The 16,937-nt window shown below is 37.0% G+C and overlaps 1 protein-coding gene across 1 annotated transcript in view; it reads right to left on the bottom strand.

The window, feature by feature from the left end:
* Nucleotides 1-16,937, bottom strand: part of PRSS12 (serine protease 12) — a 48,625-nt gene that overhangs the window by 7,496 nt on the left and 24,192 nt on the right. The window contains 4 exon segments of the mRNA XM_040584346.1: nucleotides 459-739; nucleotides 8,687-8,809; nucleotides 10,909-10,987; nucleotides 11,654-11,859. Coding sequence (XP_040440280.1) covers nucleotides 459-739; nucleotides 8,687-8,809; nucleotides 10,909-10,987; nucleotides 11,654-11,859 — 689 coding nt within the window.

Raw genomic sequence — 16,937 nt, 5'->3', positions numbered from 1 at the left:
GAAATTCTGTTATATTTTCCATCCATTTTTCTGGTGAAGTGGTGTAATTTAAGTAACGTTTCTGTAAAATATTCATTGTGCTTACCTTAAAACCCTTCAATACACAAGCTGCTATGTTCTGAGGCAGGAGGTGGTACCCTGCGAGTGAGCCTGGCAACAAATAAGCTTTTCATTCATGCTTGTCAGTCTTAATGAGGCCATTTTACTGACTGGTTCTGTGATATAGGGTGACATGGTTAATCACCACTTTTCAAAAAGAAGCTAAATTTGATAAACAAAATGTTGTCGTTCCTGGTTAAGTATCAGGAGAGAAAATATTCCCCTATATAAAAAAGAGTAATTTTTTTCTGTTTTGAGCGTTTTATCATTTTAAGTATTTGAGAATTTTTATTTTTCTTTTTTAATAAGCAGCCTCAGGTAATGAGAGTAGTATATGGAAATCATTAAAACATTTTTACCTGTGTCACCCCATCCAGTGATATAACAGTTAGGAGCAGTTTTCTGTGGTCTCTCTCTCCTTAATGGCAAACAGGCAGGTAAGACGTGGGTACTGAACCTGGCACACTGTTCCTCTGGCCCCTGTAGCCTCACCAATGCAATGTCGTAGTCGCTGCTGTCAGGCCTGTACTCTTTATGCATCACAATCTGTTGGACTCCAATTTCTTCCTCGTACTCTTCAGGTACCAGTGTGTGATAGTCTCCAACTCGCACAGCATAGTTTCGAGTGTTGTTGCCATACCTAAGGTGGAGGTGAAAACAAATAGGGCTGGCTCATGCAAAGTCAGAGCCTAAGCATGCAAACAGATTTGATGAGGGTCTTTATTTCTCGTATAAATAATGATACCAAAAGTCTTCTGAAAGAGCAAAAATGCTTTCTCAGATGTTTAGATTGATATACAAGTATATCCTAAAGAATAACAAAACACTTATACTGAAGTTTCAGGTTGGGCTATGTTCTTTTTTACATATAATCACAAGCAAGGTTTCTTAGGGTCGTGACTGGCACTTATTTCAAAGATGCAAAGAATGTGCATTTAGTAAGGGCAAATCAAACTGCCAGTAAGGATAATGAAAGCCTGAATACTAACATCATTGTGATGCTCCAAATAATTACTGAAATGAAAACAGTGTTCAAGCTTGCTTTGTAGGTTTGCTTGAGAAATTCTAGAGGCTTATGTAACTTGATAAAAGCCTGTTATGTTAACTGAAGTTACAATAAAGAAAACAAAGTGTATGCGCATCAGAAGCACCTACTGTCAAAGTGACAGAAGGCCTGTAAATCTTAGACTTGTTTTGCATCTAATATGACCCCAGTTTCTTTCATATGATGAACTAAATGGTAAATACCTTAGAGATTACTACTGTGGCTGAAATAACAAGTATGCCTTTGGAGATTTTTGGATTACAGGACACACACGCCTTCTCAGGAAAATGCAAACAAAGGAGTACTGTTGGGTACATTTATTTATTTTAAAATCTGGCTAAGCTAACCCAAATATTTTTCCTTTGACTTCTCCCTTTCTCATAGCCTTCAACAGGAAATTTGTAATATGTGTGCAGAAAATACCCTACAGTGCTCCATCACCTTCTAACCTGGCTTGTTCTTTTTATACCCTCCAGCAATGTGCTAATCTCCATAGTTTACTGAAGCTTGCTTGAGGAGCAGCAGACAAAGCAGGAACATCAGAGGTTTCTTCTAAACAATATATAGCTGTGCCACTGAATATTTGTCCTAATTGTGGGTTGCATTCCTGGTTGCCTGCAAAGCTTTCTTTGTCAAATTCTGCATGCGTCTTTCAGGTCTTCTATGAGCAAAATTTCACTTCTAGGCTTGTAAGGAGAAAGTGTTGCAGGCCAGGACCAAACATTTGTTCATCTGAAGATGACCTTCTGTATAAGAAAAATAAAGTAACTTGTCTACCACAAAACTACTTCTAGGTCCTCCTCCATAGTAGCCTCTGTGAAGCACTCTCTGGATACTGTATTTTCCTTGTAGTTGGAAGTCAAAATTCTATAGCAACTGGAAGTGAAGACGTGCAACTGATGCAGACTTTTCAAAGTTTATAGAGGTGTTTATAAAAGTATTCATACTGATTTTAGTCTTAGAGGGAGAACTGAGAAAAAAAATGTCTATTCTACCAAATAGTTTACTTACTTCCTCCTTGAAAAAAATAGCTTAATTTGTGGATCAGTATGTTTATCTGATATTTGAGGAAAATATTTGAGGATATTTGAGGAATATTTGAGGAAAAAAACTCTGTTTGTTTGTGTCACATCACTAACCTTTCTGTTTTGACCACAAACGTGCTAGTATTTTATGATTCATCACTGAATCTATTTTCATTAGGAATTTTCTATTAAGAAATGAAAGCATGAATAGGAAAAGAACATGAGAAAAGGCAGAGGTGTGAATCCTGGCTCTCCAGGTTCTAGAATAAGAGATGTTTCTTTGTAAGCTTTTTTAAACAACTAGTACTTGAATCTCTCTCTTGTGCAAGATCTCACGTTCCCATTTCTAGATCATCTTATGTGTTTTTGCCAGTTTGAAAAGCTCAGTAAGACTTCACAGTTGGTTCTTTTCCTGATAAAATAAATGGCAAAATTCCATGGAAGTAAGGCTGGCATCTGATACATTGCTTTTTTTTGGTCACCTTTAAGGGGGATTCTTCAGAGTTAAGAAAGGCTATTAGGTCTTAACTAGTTTATGGAGTTATATCCATCCATCTGTATTTGCCCATCTGAAGTATGATATCTGTGAAATCCTAAATTCTGCATCCCTGTAGATAGTCTATCAAATCCTTGCCATCTGCTGCCTACCAAGAATTTCTGCTGTAACACTGATGAATCCCCTCCTCGGTCATTGTTGCCACATATTTTACACCAGAAGAGGCTAATCCTACCATACTTTGCCAAGACACTTAGTATACTATTATCAGTCTAAACTGCTATTGATTTTACTCTGAGCTATGATGTGGGAGCCAGCATAAGTATAATCTGGCACTGGCTAAAAAACGGTGGTGTTTTTTACAGCAGTGCTGTGATCCAATCTGTGACCTCAGATGAGTTTCTTTTTCTTTTTTTCTTCTGCTATCTCTTTAGCTTTCCTTAATTCAGCAAGGAATAAGGCTCTTACATGTGTCTTCAGTACATTAAAATACTATATAGTACAGGCATTACATAACAGAGCTTTCTTCTAGTAGTATTTCTTTGGAAGTGCCGTTTAATGAATAAATTGTGCATCTTTACAATGCAATGCTTAGTACATTTCAGTACCAGTTTGTGCTGAATATGTTTTATATATTTGCTCACAGTTGCTTCTGTGAATTTTTAGAAATTCTAATTCAGAGTTTAATTTAGCATGTTTACATACAGATAGACTTGGGAGCAAATTTTCCTGGCCTATGTGTAAAAATTTCCAGCAATGCTTTAGCAAAACCAATAGCATTCAAAGTTAGAAACATGTTTTTACATAAATACACAAATTAGAGCCCAAAGTATTTTTTATTCCACTAGTTATGGAAAATATTAGTAGGGAAATTAATGTGATTCCTTAATATGATTCCTTAGTTTAATCTTGTGTGCTGCAGAAAGTTGCATCTGCTCTTCAGTATTTATATATATTAAATGGCAATTTGTCTCTTCACATGGAGGCTATATAACCTCATAGGTAGCATGTTTCCTAGAACTACAGCTTAAAGATTTCTGAATTGGTTGCAGCAAGAAAAACTACCAAATCAAGGGCAAGTGTATTGATCACTTCAGCCATCTTTTTCATGGAAGTACCCATAATGTCGATTGACAGAAGCATGCTACCATGGTATATAAAGCAGCTGGAATACACTATGAAAACCAAACTGACAGACCCTATTAGCTCATTTTATTGTGTAAGCTAACCAATGCATTGGTCCTATGTGAAACTCATTAAACGGGGAATAAAATGCCCAGCTATAGAATTTTTTACATGCTGACAGTGCCACTCTGCACCCCTCTCGAAAGTGGACAAGGTCAGTGTAGAGGCAGGTAGCTGAATGGTCAGGGTGTGCAGTATCAAACAGTCTTTCACTTTTACAAAATCTATTTACAGGACAGATACAATGCTCAGAACATAAAGAGTGTAGTAACACTGGGGTGGGTTATACAGCCAACTGGCTACTTCTCCAATGTCTTGCCCAGGCTGAGATTATAAACAATACTGGCTGATGCATTAGCCAGCTTTGTAGGATGTTTTCCTCAGAGTTAATTAGAAAAGGAAGCTGATGCACAAAGTACTTTAGTTTCTACTGCAGTAAAATGTCTTTATTATTTTCATTTGAATTACTCTAACTTACACGCAAAACCCTCAGTGGGTTTTTGAACAGTTCTTTTTGTTCCTGACATCTTGGATATATTTTTCTCCTCAAATTTCGTAACTGCATGATGACATTCCACTTAGAGTCTAAATGATAAAGCAACTGAGCCCAATAAGTTAAGTAAAATTATGGTGTTTTGTTTGCCTGATAAGCAGTAATAAATAGTTTAATTAAATTTTTGCAACAGCGATTGTTTATAACTGTTGATAGCTCTTAAAGGCAATAAGATCATAAATAGGCTTCTGTACCTTAGAATATATTGCTAAATACAATCTTTGAATGTTTGAAAGCAATATTTTAACAATTTTTAGTACACGTCTGAGTGTCATATTGGAATACAAATGTACTAGGTCATTATCATTAATATATTTGCCTGACATAATCTGCCAAAAACATTTCCAAAAGGTCACTGAAAATACTCTTTCATAATTTATAGATACACTTTTGGCTCTGTGCAGCAAACCATGTATTAGTGCTATGCTGATAGTTCCTGACTTATGAAGGCTTTTTTACCTTCAATAAATATTTGCTCATCTAAGTTAACCATTGTTTACATTGACATATAGGCTTTGTATCTATAAACAAACACAATCATAGTAGTTTTCAGATGTGTATTATCAGTGGTGCAATGGAAATCTGGCTTTCAAGTAGAGAAAGGTAATTTTACATGGTATCAATCTTTCTTTTTTTTTCTTTTTTTTTTTTTAACGTAATGAGAGTGCCTTGCCTCTGTGTTTCAGTGTATAGGCCTTATCCACCACATCAGTTACAGGACTTACCATATACTGACAATTATCTTTAATGCAATGTGAAGGGGGGAAGGGGTTGTGTGGTTTCTTCATTATTTTTTTTTTAAACCTCAGGGAAGTCAGAACACTACAGAGTCAGAAATGTGTTAGGTGTTTGTAATTTTGATGAGAAATTAACACACTTCCTTCCTAAACTGATTTAATAATCAAAGGGACTTTAATTTTAATTGTTTATTTTGATTTGTAAGCCTAAGTATGAATGAAGGGTGCTTATGACTGGTGGTGACAAATGCTTTTCTGTCAGCCGCATGTCAGAAATCTTGCTGCTTCTGTTTAATGTTACATCCTTGACTTTGACAAAAGGAACAGTTCCCTTTAATAGGTTCCTACAGTTCCCTTTAATAGGTTCCTACTGGTTTTCTGTCTTAGGGATGATGGTCATTTGTAGCAGAATAATGAAGAAGGGAGATTCATGAAACCTTATCTTAAATAGAATTACTGGTTGTAAACATTTAATGGAATGAGAAGTGCTGTTTTGCATGCAAATGTATGAAACGTTAATAGCTACAAGGCTTCTAGTAATGAGCAATCTTTGCAGAGATTTACAATATGTCTGTGCATATTTGCACACATAAGGCTTTCTTAAACTGATTCTTTTCATCTGTAGACAATTATGTTTTCCCCTTGTAGTAGCTGATATTTGCCAAATGTGAAAATACTGTAATAGAGCATCAGTACATAAAAATGGCAGTCTAGCTCAGGAGTGCCCAGTCTTCCTCGCCTAAAAATCACCTGTGAAATGGCAGATAGCCACCACACAGAGCATATTTGAAGAGTGGAGGCAGAGGAGGAGTCTGGGAGTGCTTAAAACAATTTCTCAAATTATGTGTCTATGAAATTACAGAAGCCAGTAATGCTGTTATACTACTGGTGAATAATTATAATCCTCATGCATAAATTTCTATTTAATTTTTATCACTTTTGTTACTTAAGTAGCGTTCCAGTGTCCAGGATGTGAGAAATGGTATACTGGCCTTTCTCCTGTCTGTCTGTGGAAAATATGTGGAGAAGGCTTTTGATCTATAGATAGCTCTTGGAAACCTAGCCCCTTAAAATCAACTCGGAGATCATTAGGAAGTTCAGCCCAGTCTGTCCAAAGTCAGCTTGGAGCTAAAAGTGCCTTCTTTTTTTACAGTAAATGGTAGTGCACCCACAGGCTGTTGGAGTTGCATGCTTAGATCTAGGTTGCACACTTTTAAATGCAGCATCTGGGGCAAAACAATACTTAGGTCCTTGAGACCACATGTAACAGTTTCAGGATCACCTGTAGCAGACCCTTGAGTGGCTGCCCAGTCTGGAATTACCACCAAAAGGACTGCCTTGTTTTCAAGCCTTTAATCAAAGGCTTTCTCAAGAGCTTAAGTTGCATCCTAGTAATCACTAGAGAGTTGATAACCAGGGGAATAGGAAGCCATCGTCTATACATTTTGATGATAGCAACTGAAGTGCTTTCATAATTCCACAGAAACAACTGGAACATCAGCTGAAGTAGGCAGAAATTTCATAGAGTTGGACCATTTCAGCTTGAATTATTATCAGGAAAAGTCCTTTATGATTTTCATGAAACATGAAAATGAAAAATATGTGAATCTAGCGCCAAGCAGAAGTAACACTCTCCATTTGAGTAAAAGTGTATCTGACTTTTCTTTTTTAGTCACTAGTGTGCAAAAGGAATGGCTCAGACCACTTGAGCAAATTCCAGCAAATATCTTCAAAACTGCAATGATGTTCTTCTGTGCTTTTATTCCAGCCTATAATGCAACGTTTTGGAAGGATTCTGATGAAATAATTGCTGTTGAAAGTGTGTTAAAATATTCCAGCTTCCTTACTGTGCAAGTTGATGCTTTTATACTGCAGTAACTTCATCAGGAATGAATTCCTAATGTCAAAATTACTGAAGAGGGGATATCATAAAAACTGAATAGGAGAATTACCAGTAACAGAATACCTGTTTCTGCAAAAATGGGAAAAGACATTTTAAAAAAACAGATGATAGCTTAATACTGAGAATTGCAAAAGTTAGACCAATTAGATCAAATGTGATTTACAAGGGAGTGTAAGTTGCAAATCCCTTGCTAAACATATGGAAAAGAGCTGAACTTGGCATAGTTTGATTAGATGGCAGTGTCAGAGTATTATACCAGTGTAACTGCTTAGACGATTATTTCTTTGTTAAAGGGGATGGGACCTTTCTTTAGATGGCTGCAAAAGACAATTCTTTATGTACTGTGAGATAACAGAGTAAGGCAGTTGCTCCAGCCTGTGTGTGAAGAGTAAGCAAAACTGCTCCATCTCACTAGCATCCAGTGTACAGATTTCGTTTCCTATTAGACTCAGCAAAATACCTAGTAGTGCTTTACCCTATAATGGGTCTGAGGGGACTAGTTCACCTAGTCACTGCAGTGTTACAGTAAAAATGTCTATCATTACCAAAAATAATCTGAAATATTACAGTCCCTGTGTTACAGATCTGCTAATAAGTTAGAATTAACTGACTTTATTTGATTTTATAAAATCATTTGGAATAAGAAATATATTTTAATGAAACTTGTTGCACAGCAAAAGCTGCTATGAAATCCTCTGTACAGCCCTGTAGCATGGCCAAAAGAGTAGGTCAAAATCACCTAGTAGGAATGATTAGAACTTAGATAATAGACTTAAGATTCAAGATGATTGAAGATAATTGGACACAGTATTTACAGGTAGACTGAGGAGAGGATTTCTTTGTATTTGACTAGTCTTCTGTATGTAGAAAGTGTATTGAAATGTCAGAATATAGAATTAATGGGAACTGGGGGAGTCGACTGGAACAGCTTGTAGTTACCTGCCAAGAAACGGTGAACTTCAGTAAAAGGTAATTCTGGCAGGGGGAGATTGCGACCACAGACTCATATACCGCCTACCCAAATCATACCCCAGACCCATTTCTAGACTTTTCTAACCTTTACTGTGCAGAATCGGATATGGGAGGAGAGTATGTTAATGATTTTTGGGAAATATTATGATTATGCATGAATACTTAATGAATACGCATGAATAAGTTCTATATATGGTGTATGATTTTGAAACTTGGTGTGCATTGATCGTGAGAGGACTCACTCATGCACCCAGCCGTTAGTAAAGAAGTGTCTGCTTATCTACAACACATTGGTGTTGATAAGTTCTTCGTTCAGAGATTTCGGTAACACCTGTGTTTGATGTTTGCTCAGTTGTCTTCACTATAACCTGAAAGCCACAAGCTGCTGTTCTGTTGGAACAGAAAGCTGTGTTAAAATGTCAGAAATATTGTCTCATTTTTTTCATGGAAATGCTGAAATTGTGAATATAAATCTCGTGATAGGCAGAGTAATTTCAATGTATTTTGTTTGTTTGTTTTGTAGACGAGTGAGGTTGGTTGGCAGGATTTTTTTAAACCAAAGGCCAGCTCTTTGGAACAGTTTTCAGTGGGCTTCCACAGGAGTGTTTTTGTCTATACCCAGAACAACAAAATAGTTTGAAAATACACTTCACTGTTGAAGAGAGACCTACCTTTTGAAGCAGTGTGCAGCAGTGAGGACCCAGCAGCTGCTGATGAGAGTAGCACCACACAAGAGTCTTCCATCGCCATGAGAAGATTTCAGTCGGAGTGCAACCTGCCATGGCCAGCCACCCCTGCAGAGGACATCAGACATCGCATTCAGGGTACAACAATGGAAAAGTAAGGTAGCTTGTCAGTTACCTTGAATGTAAATCTTATTTAGTTTCTTTGACTGACATAGCTTGCTAACCATGCTATTTATTAACAGTTCAGTATACCTTTATATTCCTGCAGCATTCAGAATTCCATTTAACAATGATCAGGATTACTTTACAGATTGTTTGAGCATCCAGCACTCCGAGCGCTTCTTTACACTGTCAATTACTTGAATTTTCCCATCTCAGATTGCATTCATTGTGCCAAAAATACATTCTATGGGTTCCTTGCCAAGTACTGTCCAAGTTGACAACCAGAAATTTCCTGTCAACTGGAGAGGGGAAAGACAGGAATTTCTTGAAAAGCTTAACCCAGCATCCTTTCCTGTCTCTGTTAATATCTTTGTTGGCTCTGAGCTGTTTGAAAAGGGAAGCTGGCAAACCAAGAGGTCTAAAGCAACTGTAGAAATGACAAGTAATAGATTAGCACCTTTTTTCAGCTTGTGATCATCTGTTTTGTCTAGTAGTTCTGGGATACATATTTGCAGGCCTATGAAGATAGGATGGATTATTTTTCACCAGTTTTAATAGATTAGTAAAATAATGGAATCAGAGAGAGGGAGAGAGATGCACCTGTAAGCAACAGCAACTTTCAAGAAAAAGCAACAGGCAGGGTTAGGTGTTCCCTGACTACTATCAACTTGAATAGGTATGCTGGAGTACAAGAGCTGCCCAGGGTCATCTAGTCCAGCATCCTATCTCAGAGTTGGCAGTGCCAAATGTTTTGAAGTAAGGTGGAGGAATTTACTTCCCATAAAGCATAAAACAATTTAGACTTTTGTTGTTGTTTGGGAAGATGTGATTTAATATGTCTTTCCAAAATGGGGTAATTCAGACAGATTTGGATTTCCTGGTATGTATGTAAGTATCCAGTTCCTTTTTGAACTTCCATTAAGTTCTTTGTCTTAACGATTTCTTGTGACAATGAGCCCTTTTCTGATATTGTTCATATGTTCCTTTTCTTGATTTTGAAGCATTTCTAAGTGCAGTCCTGGATTTCCCTCACCTTTTTGTTTAATCTCTCTGTGCTTGCTTGTTATGAGATCAAGTTTCTTGCTCTGGCATAATTGTGCAATACATTATTTGTCACCATTTCATTTCATTCAGTGTCCTTCAAACACATACTCAGAGACAATAATTCCTGATCTTCTGTACAGTGCATTATTTATTATTCTCATTTGTCTTTACTGAGGTGAGTAATCCTACTTTGCTCTGTCTGACTGCATTTAAATGTTTTTCTGGACTCCCTCTTGTTACTGTTCTTTGAAACTCCATCACTTAGGCAGTCTTTTTTGAAAGGGGTTGATTGATGCTATGCGTGTACTTTGAAACAGGTTGCACAGCAACAGGTAAAGATACTATAAATGTATTTACAATGCCTTTTGTAACATTCTGTGAATATGTCTTTTTTTTGTGGTTACTCACAACCGTTAATGAAAAAAAATCTGTGCTTCCTATCATAGCATTTAGTGGTAGTAGTAGTACTCAGTTAATCTGTTTATATTAACTAAATGTAAACATGTCATTAAAAGCTAAGAACAAAGTGTTAACAAAAAACCTGATTTTAAGACTGTGTGTCATCATTGAGGCATATTTTGTGGAGGAAAATCAGGACTTTGGCAGTGAATTGTACACAGGCCTTTTTTTGGTGTAGGTAGCATTTAAAACCTTATACTGTATTCATAGCTCTCTACATATTGCACACATCCTGATATCAGGACATTCTTTGAAAAGAGGTAAAATGGCGATTTTGAAACTAAGAAGTTTAACCCAATCAAGGACTGAACCCATAAGCATCTACAGATTTTCAAAGAACGCTGAAAGTATTTATCATTGAATATTTTTCAATTTCCTACCAAATTTGCTTTAAGTATATTTCTGCTTCTACTTCATGACAAGCCAAAAGAACAACAGACAACAAACCTACAATAAAATCGTAAAATAGGCAAACCGCTTACGGCAAATACATGTCTTAGAAACTTTATATTCAAAATTAGTTGTCTTTACCAATTATTTACCGTAAAGAATTTTTCCCACCAATTATTCGCTTTTGTCGACGATGTAGTAACCGCAGTCCACAAACAGAAGCAAGAGAATCTAAATCAGAAAGGGATATGTAGACAGCATTAAACTCAAAATGAAAAGTAGCCAATCTTAATGAGAGCTAATTAAAAAAAACAAACCACGAAGGCTGAAGTTATTCTGTTTCCTGGTACTTCTTAACAATCAAATTTTGCTCGAGGAAAATACACTGAATCATCTCAGACTTAGAAATTCTTTTTAGCTGAGATCTTTTGACTCTGATCACAGAGCAATTTACACATTTGTGCTCTGCTCCTCAAGTGTAGTATTTTTTTTTTATAGGGTTCTTCCTTACTTCATGTAAGTGGAAGCAGAGCTTTGCATACCACGTAGGTCTCAGTCCTCAGCTGAAGATAACCTATACCCTGAAAAGCTGAAAGTACCTGTCTCGGTTTTTGCATTTGCACGTCCTTTGTACAACTTGAGAAACGTGGCTGACTTAAACTATGGTAGACAAATATCCTGTATAATTTGAATAGTCTTTATGATTTCTTTATGCAGGTGGCAGAGCAATAAGACCATACAGTGTAAGCATAGAGCATTTCCCAGCACTTTTGTTTCTATAATTCTTTTGATATAGCTTGTTTCCTCTGCGAAGTGGGATTGTTTACGTCCATCTCTTCCTACCATGACAGTTCCTGATCAGAACCTGTTGGTCTGCCACTCACACTGGGGCTTCACCTTTATTGCTGTTCCCAGGGGCCTTCTTGCTTAGGTGGTCACAGATCACTCCCGCATCCTCACTGTGACGGCAGTTGTGTGTCCCAATGTCCTGCTTAATGCAGTCTGCCAAGGATCTCTCATTCCCTGTACATTTCACGTTATCCACGTGGATTGGGCCTTTGCCCTCCCCAAAATATGCCATTGTCCTTGCTCTGGCTGGACCTCTGGAAACAGAGCATATTTTTTTGATTAACATTTGGAGGCATTATTCTACATTTTACTCAAATCAAATATTTCAGAGTAGTGTAAGACATTGAGGTTTTATTCCCTGTCACTGATTTACTTGATGACAGTTTTTCTTCCCATTGCCTCTGTTACTCTGTTGTAGAGAAAAAGAAGAAAGTATAACACAATTGCTACCATTCATTAATGTTTAAAAAGTGCTTTTAGATATTCCAGTTAGAAGGCACTGTGCAAAGTATTTCACATTGTAATGGCATTACAAATACCTATAAAACAAAATATGTGGAAGCTGCTTTTCTATAATCTCTTTAATCTTCATATAAAATCAGCATCTGTGAATGCTAAAAATAATTTGTTCCAGACTGATTCCCTCAGAAAGATGGGCTAGTTAAATACAGTACACTTGCAGTGTAGTAGGAGCTATGATTTGCAGATCTATTAGTTGTTAATAGTTATTAACATATTTCATTACCATGTCATTTTAGAAGTGCACCCCACAGCTGAGTTATAAAACTGTAATGTAATTGGAGGAAGACTGAACCTAGTTCACTCTCAGCACCCACCTTTTCCTGGGAGGAATACAGCGCTTGGTGCTGGTGTGGCATGTTCATACATAGGCCTCAAGGCACTTTACAAAGAAGGTCAATATGATAATCCTATGCTTGTATAAGGATACGTATCAAGTATTTAGATGTCAGGCTTAGGACATTTTACTAGGGTTTGAAGCCCTGATCCTTATAGCTTGCACATAGTGCCATGCAGCTTTGGCAGTGACCACAGTGTCAGCTGTGTGAATGACCTCTTTTGAATTACTTTTTTCCCGAGTGAGGGGGGTGGATGAACAAACACAATGAAAAACCCAACATTAATTGTGCATGTAAGCATCTCGTTTGGTAACTTTTGTGATAGATTATTAATTTTAATTACTTTGGATAATGCTGCTTAATATATAAATAGATGTTTTGTTGTATACGGTTAAAGAGTCAGAAAGGATTATGATTGCGAGACTACCCAGCCAGCTATACAGGGAAGTGGGGCAGGAAGCCACAGCTGCCCCTAGGTGTGTCTGAACAAGTTTACGTATCAGTTAAGAGCGATTAACTGATAATTTATTGTGATAAGAATATACAGAACTCTAGATAACTAAAGTGTTGCAATATATCATAGGTTTCTATTTTAAACGATATGTTATAGTTACATATTGTAAAGGGCAGTACTTCTATGTGTACAAAAGGGTAACTGCATGTAAAATGGAATGCTGGAGTAGAGAGTTTGACAATAAAAAGGTATTAGGCAAGGAAGTATTCCTCTCCCTTTACACTTCATTTTTATACCTATTGTAATACCTGCAGTGTTGGGGAAGAGAGGTGAGAATGGCATAGTTTATGTCCCTTCATTAGCTAGGGATTCTCTGTTGGAGAGGAATTTTGATTTGTCATACCATTTTCAAAGCTTCATCATACTAGAAGTGGCTGGACCAAACTCAAAAAACCCAGCCCAGAATTGCCCACATCTAATTGAAATGTGAAAGTAATACATACAAGCTTTCTCCTTTTTAAAACTAGAACATAGAAAGCCTTGCCTCTTTGAATTTTTTTACTACATATTGAAGGGTAGGTGGGCAGCTTTTCTAAGTGGGGAATGTTGGTTAGAATGCATGAATTGTAAAAAGCCAGGAAAGAGAAGCATATAAAACTTCGACAGAGATGATACCACAAGGTCAATTGTCCTACACATTTTTAATTTCCATGGCTAGCATGTATTTACCAGATAATCCAAAGCCCTAACTGACTTTGGAACCAGTATAGGACAATCTTTGCCTAATGAGTTTAGTATGATCTAACTTGTCAGTCAGAAGCGCTAAGCCTCTTCTTGCTACAAATATTTTTCATTTGTGAATGATACTCTGACTACAAGTAACTACAGGAAGTCCAATGCTCTGATACCTGTGGGCAGCTGATGTGTCCGTGTATGCTATTGCAAAACAGTGAGACATTACAGGTGCTCGTTCCAAATTCTTACCTGATTTTGGTATCTCTGTGTCAAAAAACAAAGTTTCTGCTTTATGGTATTGCTCTAAAGTTCCTTGGAATATTGAAAAGTACTTTGTTGTGAATCACCACAGCATTTTTGGCCTTTCCCTAGGAAGTATTTATTGCAGTTTATTATAGATGTGTCTCTGCTGACTCTTATCAGCTACTTTAAAAGGGCACTGCCTCCACTGGCTTACCAGATAAATCTCAAAGAATACTCTGACATCTCTGAGGTCGCATGTGTAACTGCTTTAGGTGAAAGAGATGTAGAGACACAAAGATGAAGGAGGGAACTTGGTATGCATGGATTGCAATCCTGCATTGATGTGGACTGAATCAAGGGACATGGACTGCAGAGACTTTTCCTACCTTATATGAAAGCGATCTATTTCTTGCTATGCATCAGTAATCTCAGTTTGCTGACAATTGCTATGAAAGGTGTGTCCATACCCACTCTTAACACCCCACCCCCCACTATTTAAATAGAACTTCTACTGGGAAACAAATGTAAAAATCATGATGATCTAGAGCAAGGAGTGCAGCTTAAAAGAGAAAATTATTTCATTTGAGAGAGCTCTAAATGTAGAAGTGTTAAGTCTTACATGTTTGTTACATGCTGGAGTGTGCTCTTACAATTGGTTTTGGCCTGCCCTTAACAAATGTGCGTCCCCCTTAACTGGTGTTTTCCAGGCCAGCTGTTTATGCACAGGTGACTCTCAGAGAATCAACCTTTTTGCTTGTTCAGGTCTGTCCCTAGAGAGAAGAGAAGCTTCAGGTCTTAGCCCCTAGCTTTCCTCAGCCACAAGGCCATACACAGTAAGATGCAGAGTTCTTTAGATGCAGCATTACTATTGTTCATAAGACTGTTAATCAGGAAATGCAGTTGATTAATATACATGGCCAACTACCCTAGAACTTTTTTTTTCCCTGTAGTAGGGGTGTATTTTTTCATAGGGGGTGGCATGCATGTGCATTTTTATAAGCCTGTCCTAAATGAAAAGGGTCCAATTTTACTGGGCCGCTTAATTCACTATAATGCAAGAGCTTCTAAAACTGCTCTTTACTCATTCTAGCAAAATACTTCTGTATGTTAAACCCAATCACATAGTACTTCGGAAAAGGTGTGCATTCTCTTAGTGTTTACCTTGCTACAGATATACTTTGATTAGGGTGCTATTAATTATTTTTATGTTTTCATGACTGGTTTTAGCCAATTAGTAGGACTGCTTTCTAATGTTTTTTTATATTACATTTTTCTAACATTCATAATGGATTTGACAAACTGGCTTAATGACACCTCTGAACTTAGTGATGTTGCCAACTCAGGGATTTTCTTACTTCAGTCTCAGAATGAACCCTAGCAAATGCATGAGAAAGTCCCAGAGCAGGATTTCATAAAGTGAATGTACAGATAAGCATTAACAATATGAATAATATATGCAGGGAAAACAGTCCATTTTCTCAGTGTTTAACCTTTGCTTACATAAGTTTTCCTTTCAAGGCAGTGTCTTCTCCCATTTGTAATAACAAATGTGTGAAAAAAAATTTCCCAAGGGATATAATTCCCTTGAGAAAGACTTGAGAATTAACATAGCATTGTAAAGGGAGTTGAATGACACTGTTCAGCTGTGTGATCAGTCTTAATGAAAACTGATGTCAACTTCAGTATTGGGTGCTTTCTGAATTCCTCCCAGGAAAAGGTCATAATGTGTTTATTTCTAAAGAAACAACATTCATCAACCCTCAGGCTCAGGTGCATGACCCCAGAAGCCCCAGCCTTGCTCTGGAACAGTCAAGTCACCACCGAATATAATTTGAACTGAATCAAAAAGATCTGTTCATGAACTCGAAGGCCCAGAAGCAATTCCACCTCATGTTGTATCCTATAATCCTAAACCCCTGTTCTGACATGACACAAATTGAGAATCCAGCCAACTGTCTGTCCTTGCAGAGATTTAAAAAAGGAAGGTGGGGATAAGTGGTTGAGTTTGATCATCTGAGGGAGACATAAAAAGCCAGAGAGGCTGAGGATGAAGTGGACTAAACAAATTATTCAGTGGGAGATAATACAAGTCAGGTTTTGTAGTTTTGAAGCCAGTCTATTACTACTTAGAAGTATACTTTACTAAATGAATCCCAGCCCATTTTTAAAAGGCATCTATTATGTGTTCAGACATAACCTGATATTTGGTTGCACAAACTTTACATTGTTAGGTACAGCAAACGGATAACATGATTTGTATTTCTTAAGCTCAGATTTCTTTAGATATACTTAGAGAAAACATTTCACTGGTTTCTAGTTGCATTTCACTAGTGTTCTGTTTCAGCTTATATTAGCTCTGCTCTTTATATGTCTGCCCTATATTTGTTATATCTTTACTGCTCTTAGGTATCCAGAAAAAAATTGCTTTTGAGTGACATAAGCCTGATTAAGGGACATAGTTCAAAAGTGACACATATACATTGCTGTGATTTTAATTAGAGGGTGTTTTTGTCCTGTCAGGTCTGTTCATATATTAAATGGAGCTTATTCAAATTACTGTCACGCAGGCAAAAACTGTAATCCTTTGTATAACAATTTTATCAAATCTTCAAGCTATGTTGAGTCAAGCCAGATCAGTAAATGAAGGAAAAAAATGCCCATGAAACTAGGAGTTCAGTAGCTGGTGTGCCTACATCTGATTCTGCAGACATCATATGCACACTTTGTGACAGTGGACACTGACCTGTTGCTGTATTTCATCACAAATTTTAACAGTTGTGTTAGAACCTATAAGGTTTTCACAGTCATTGTTAAGGTTCACAAAAGATATATATTAACAATATGCAAAATTACACCTTTCAATGAAAACAGATCAATAGCTTTTTGAATCAATACAACCATTAACCCTGAAACTTTAGCCAAATTCTAGACAATTTCAGTAAACTGTGGTAAACCAAGTCTAGGTTCTGAATATTTGTATTTTCTTGGCTAATGTAATGAAAAAGTGATTTTAAATTCCCCAAGGTTTTTCTATGAATACTGC

The sequence above is a fragment of the Falco naumanni genome, chromosome 1 (genome assembly GCF_017639655.2).
Source record: "Falco naumanni isolate bFalNau1 chromosome 1, bFalNau1.pat, whole genome shotgun sequence".
NCBI lineage: Eukaryota > Metazoa > Chordata > Aves > Falconiformes > Falconidae > Falco > Falco naumanni.
The sequence above is the reverse complement of the archived record's forward strand: the minus strand, read 5'-3'. Positions and strand labels throughout refer to the sequence as shown.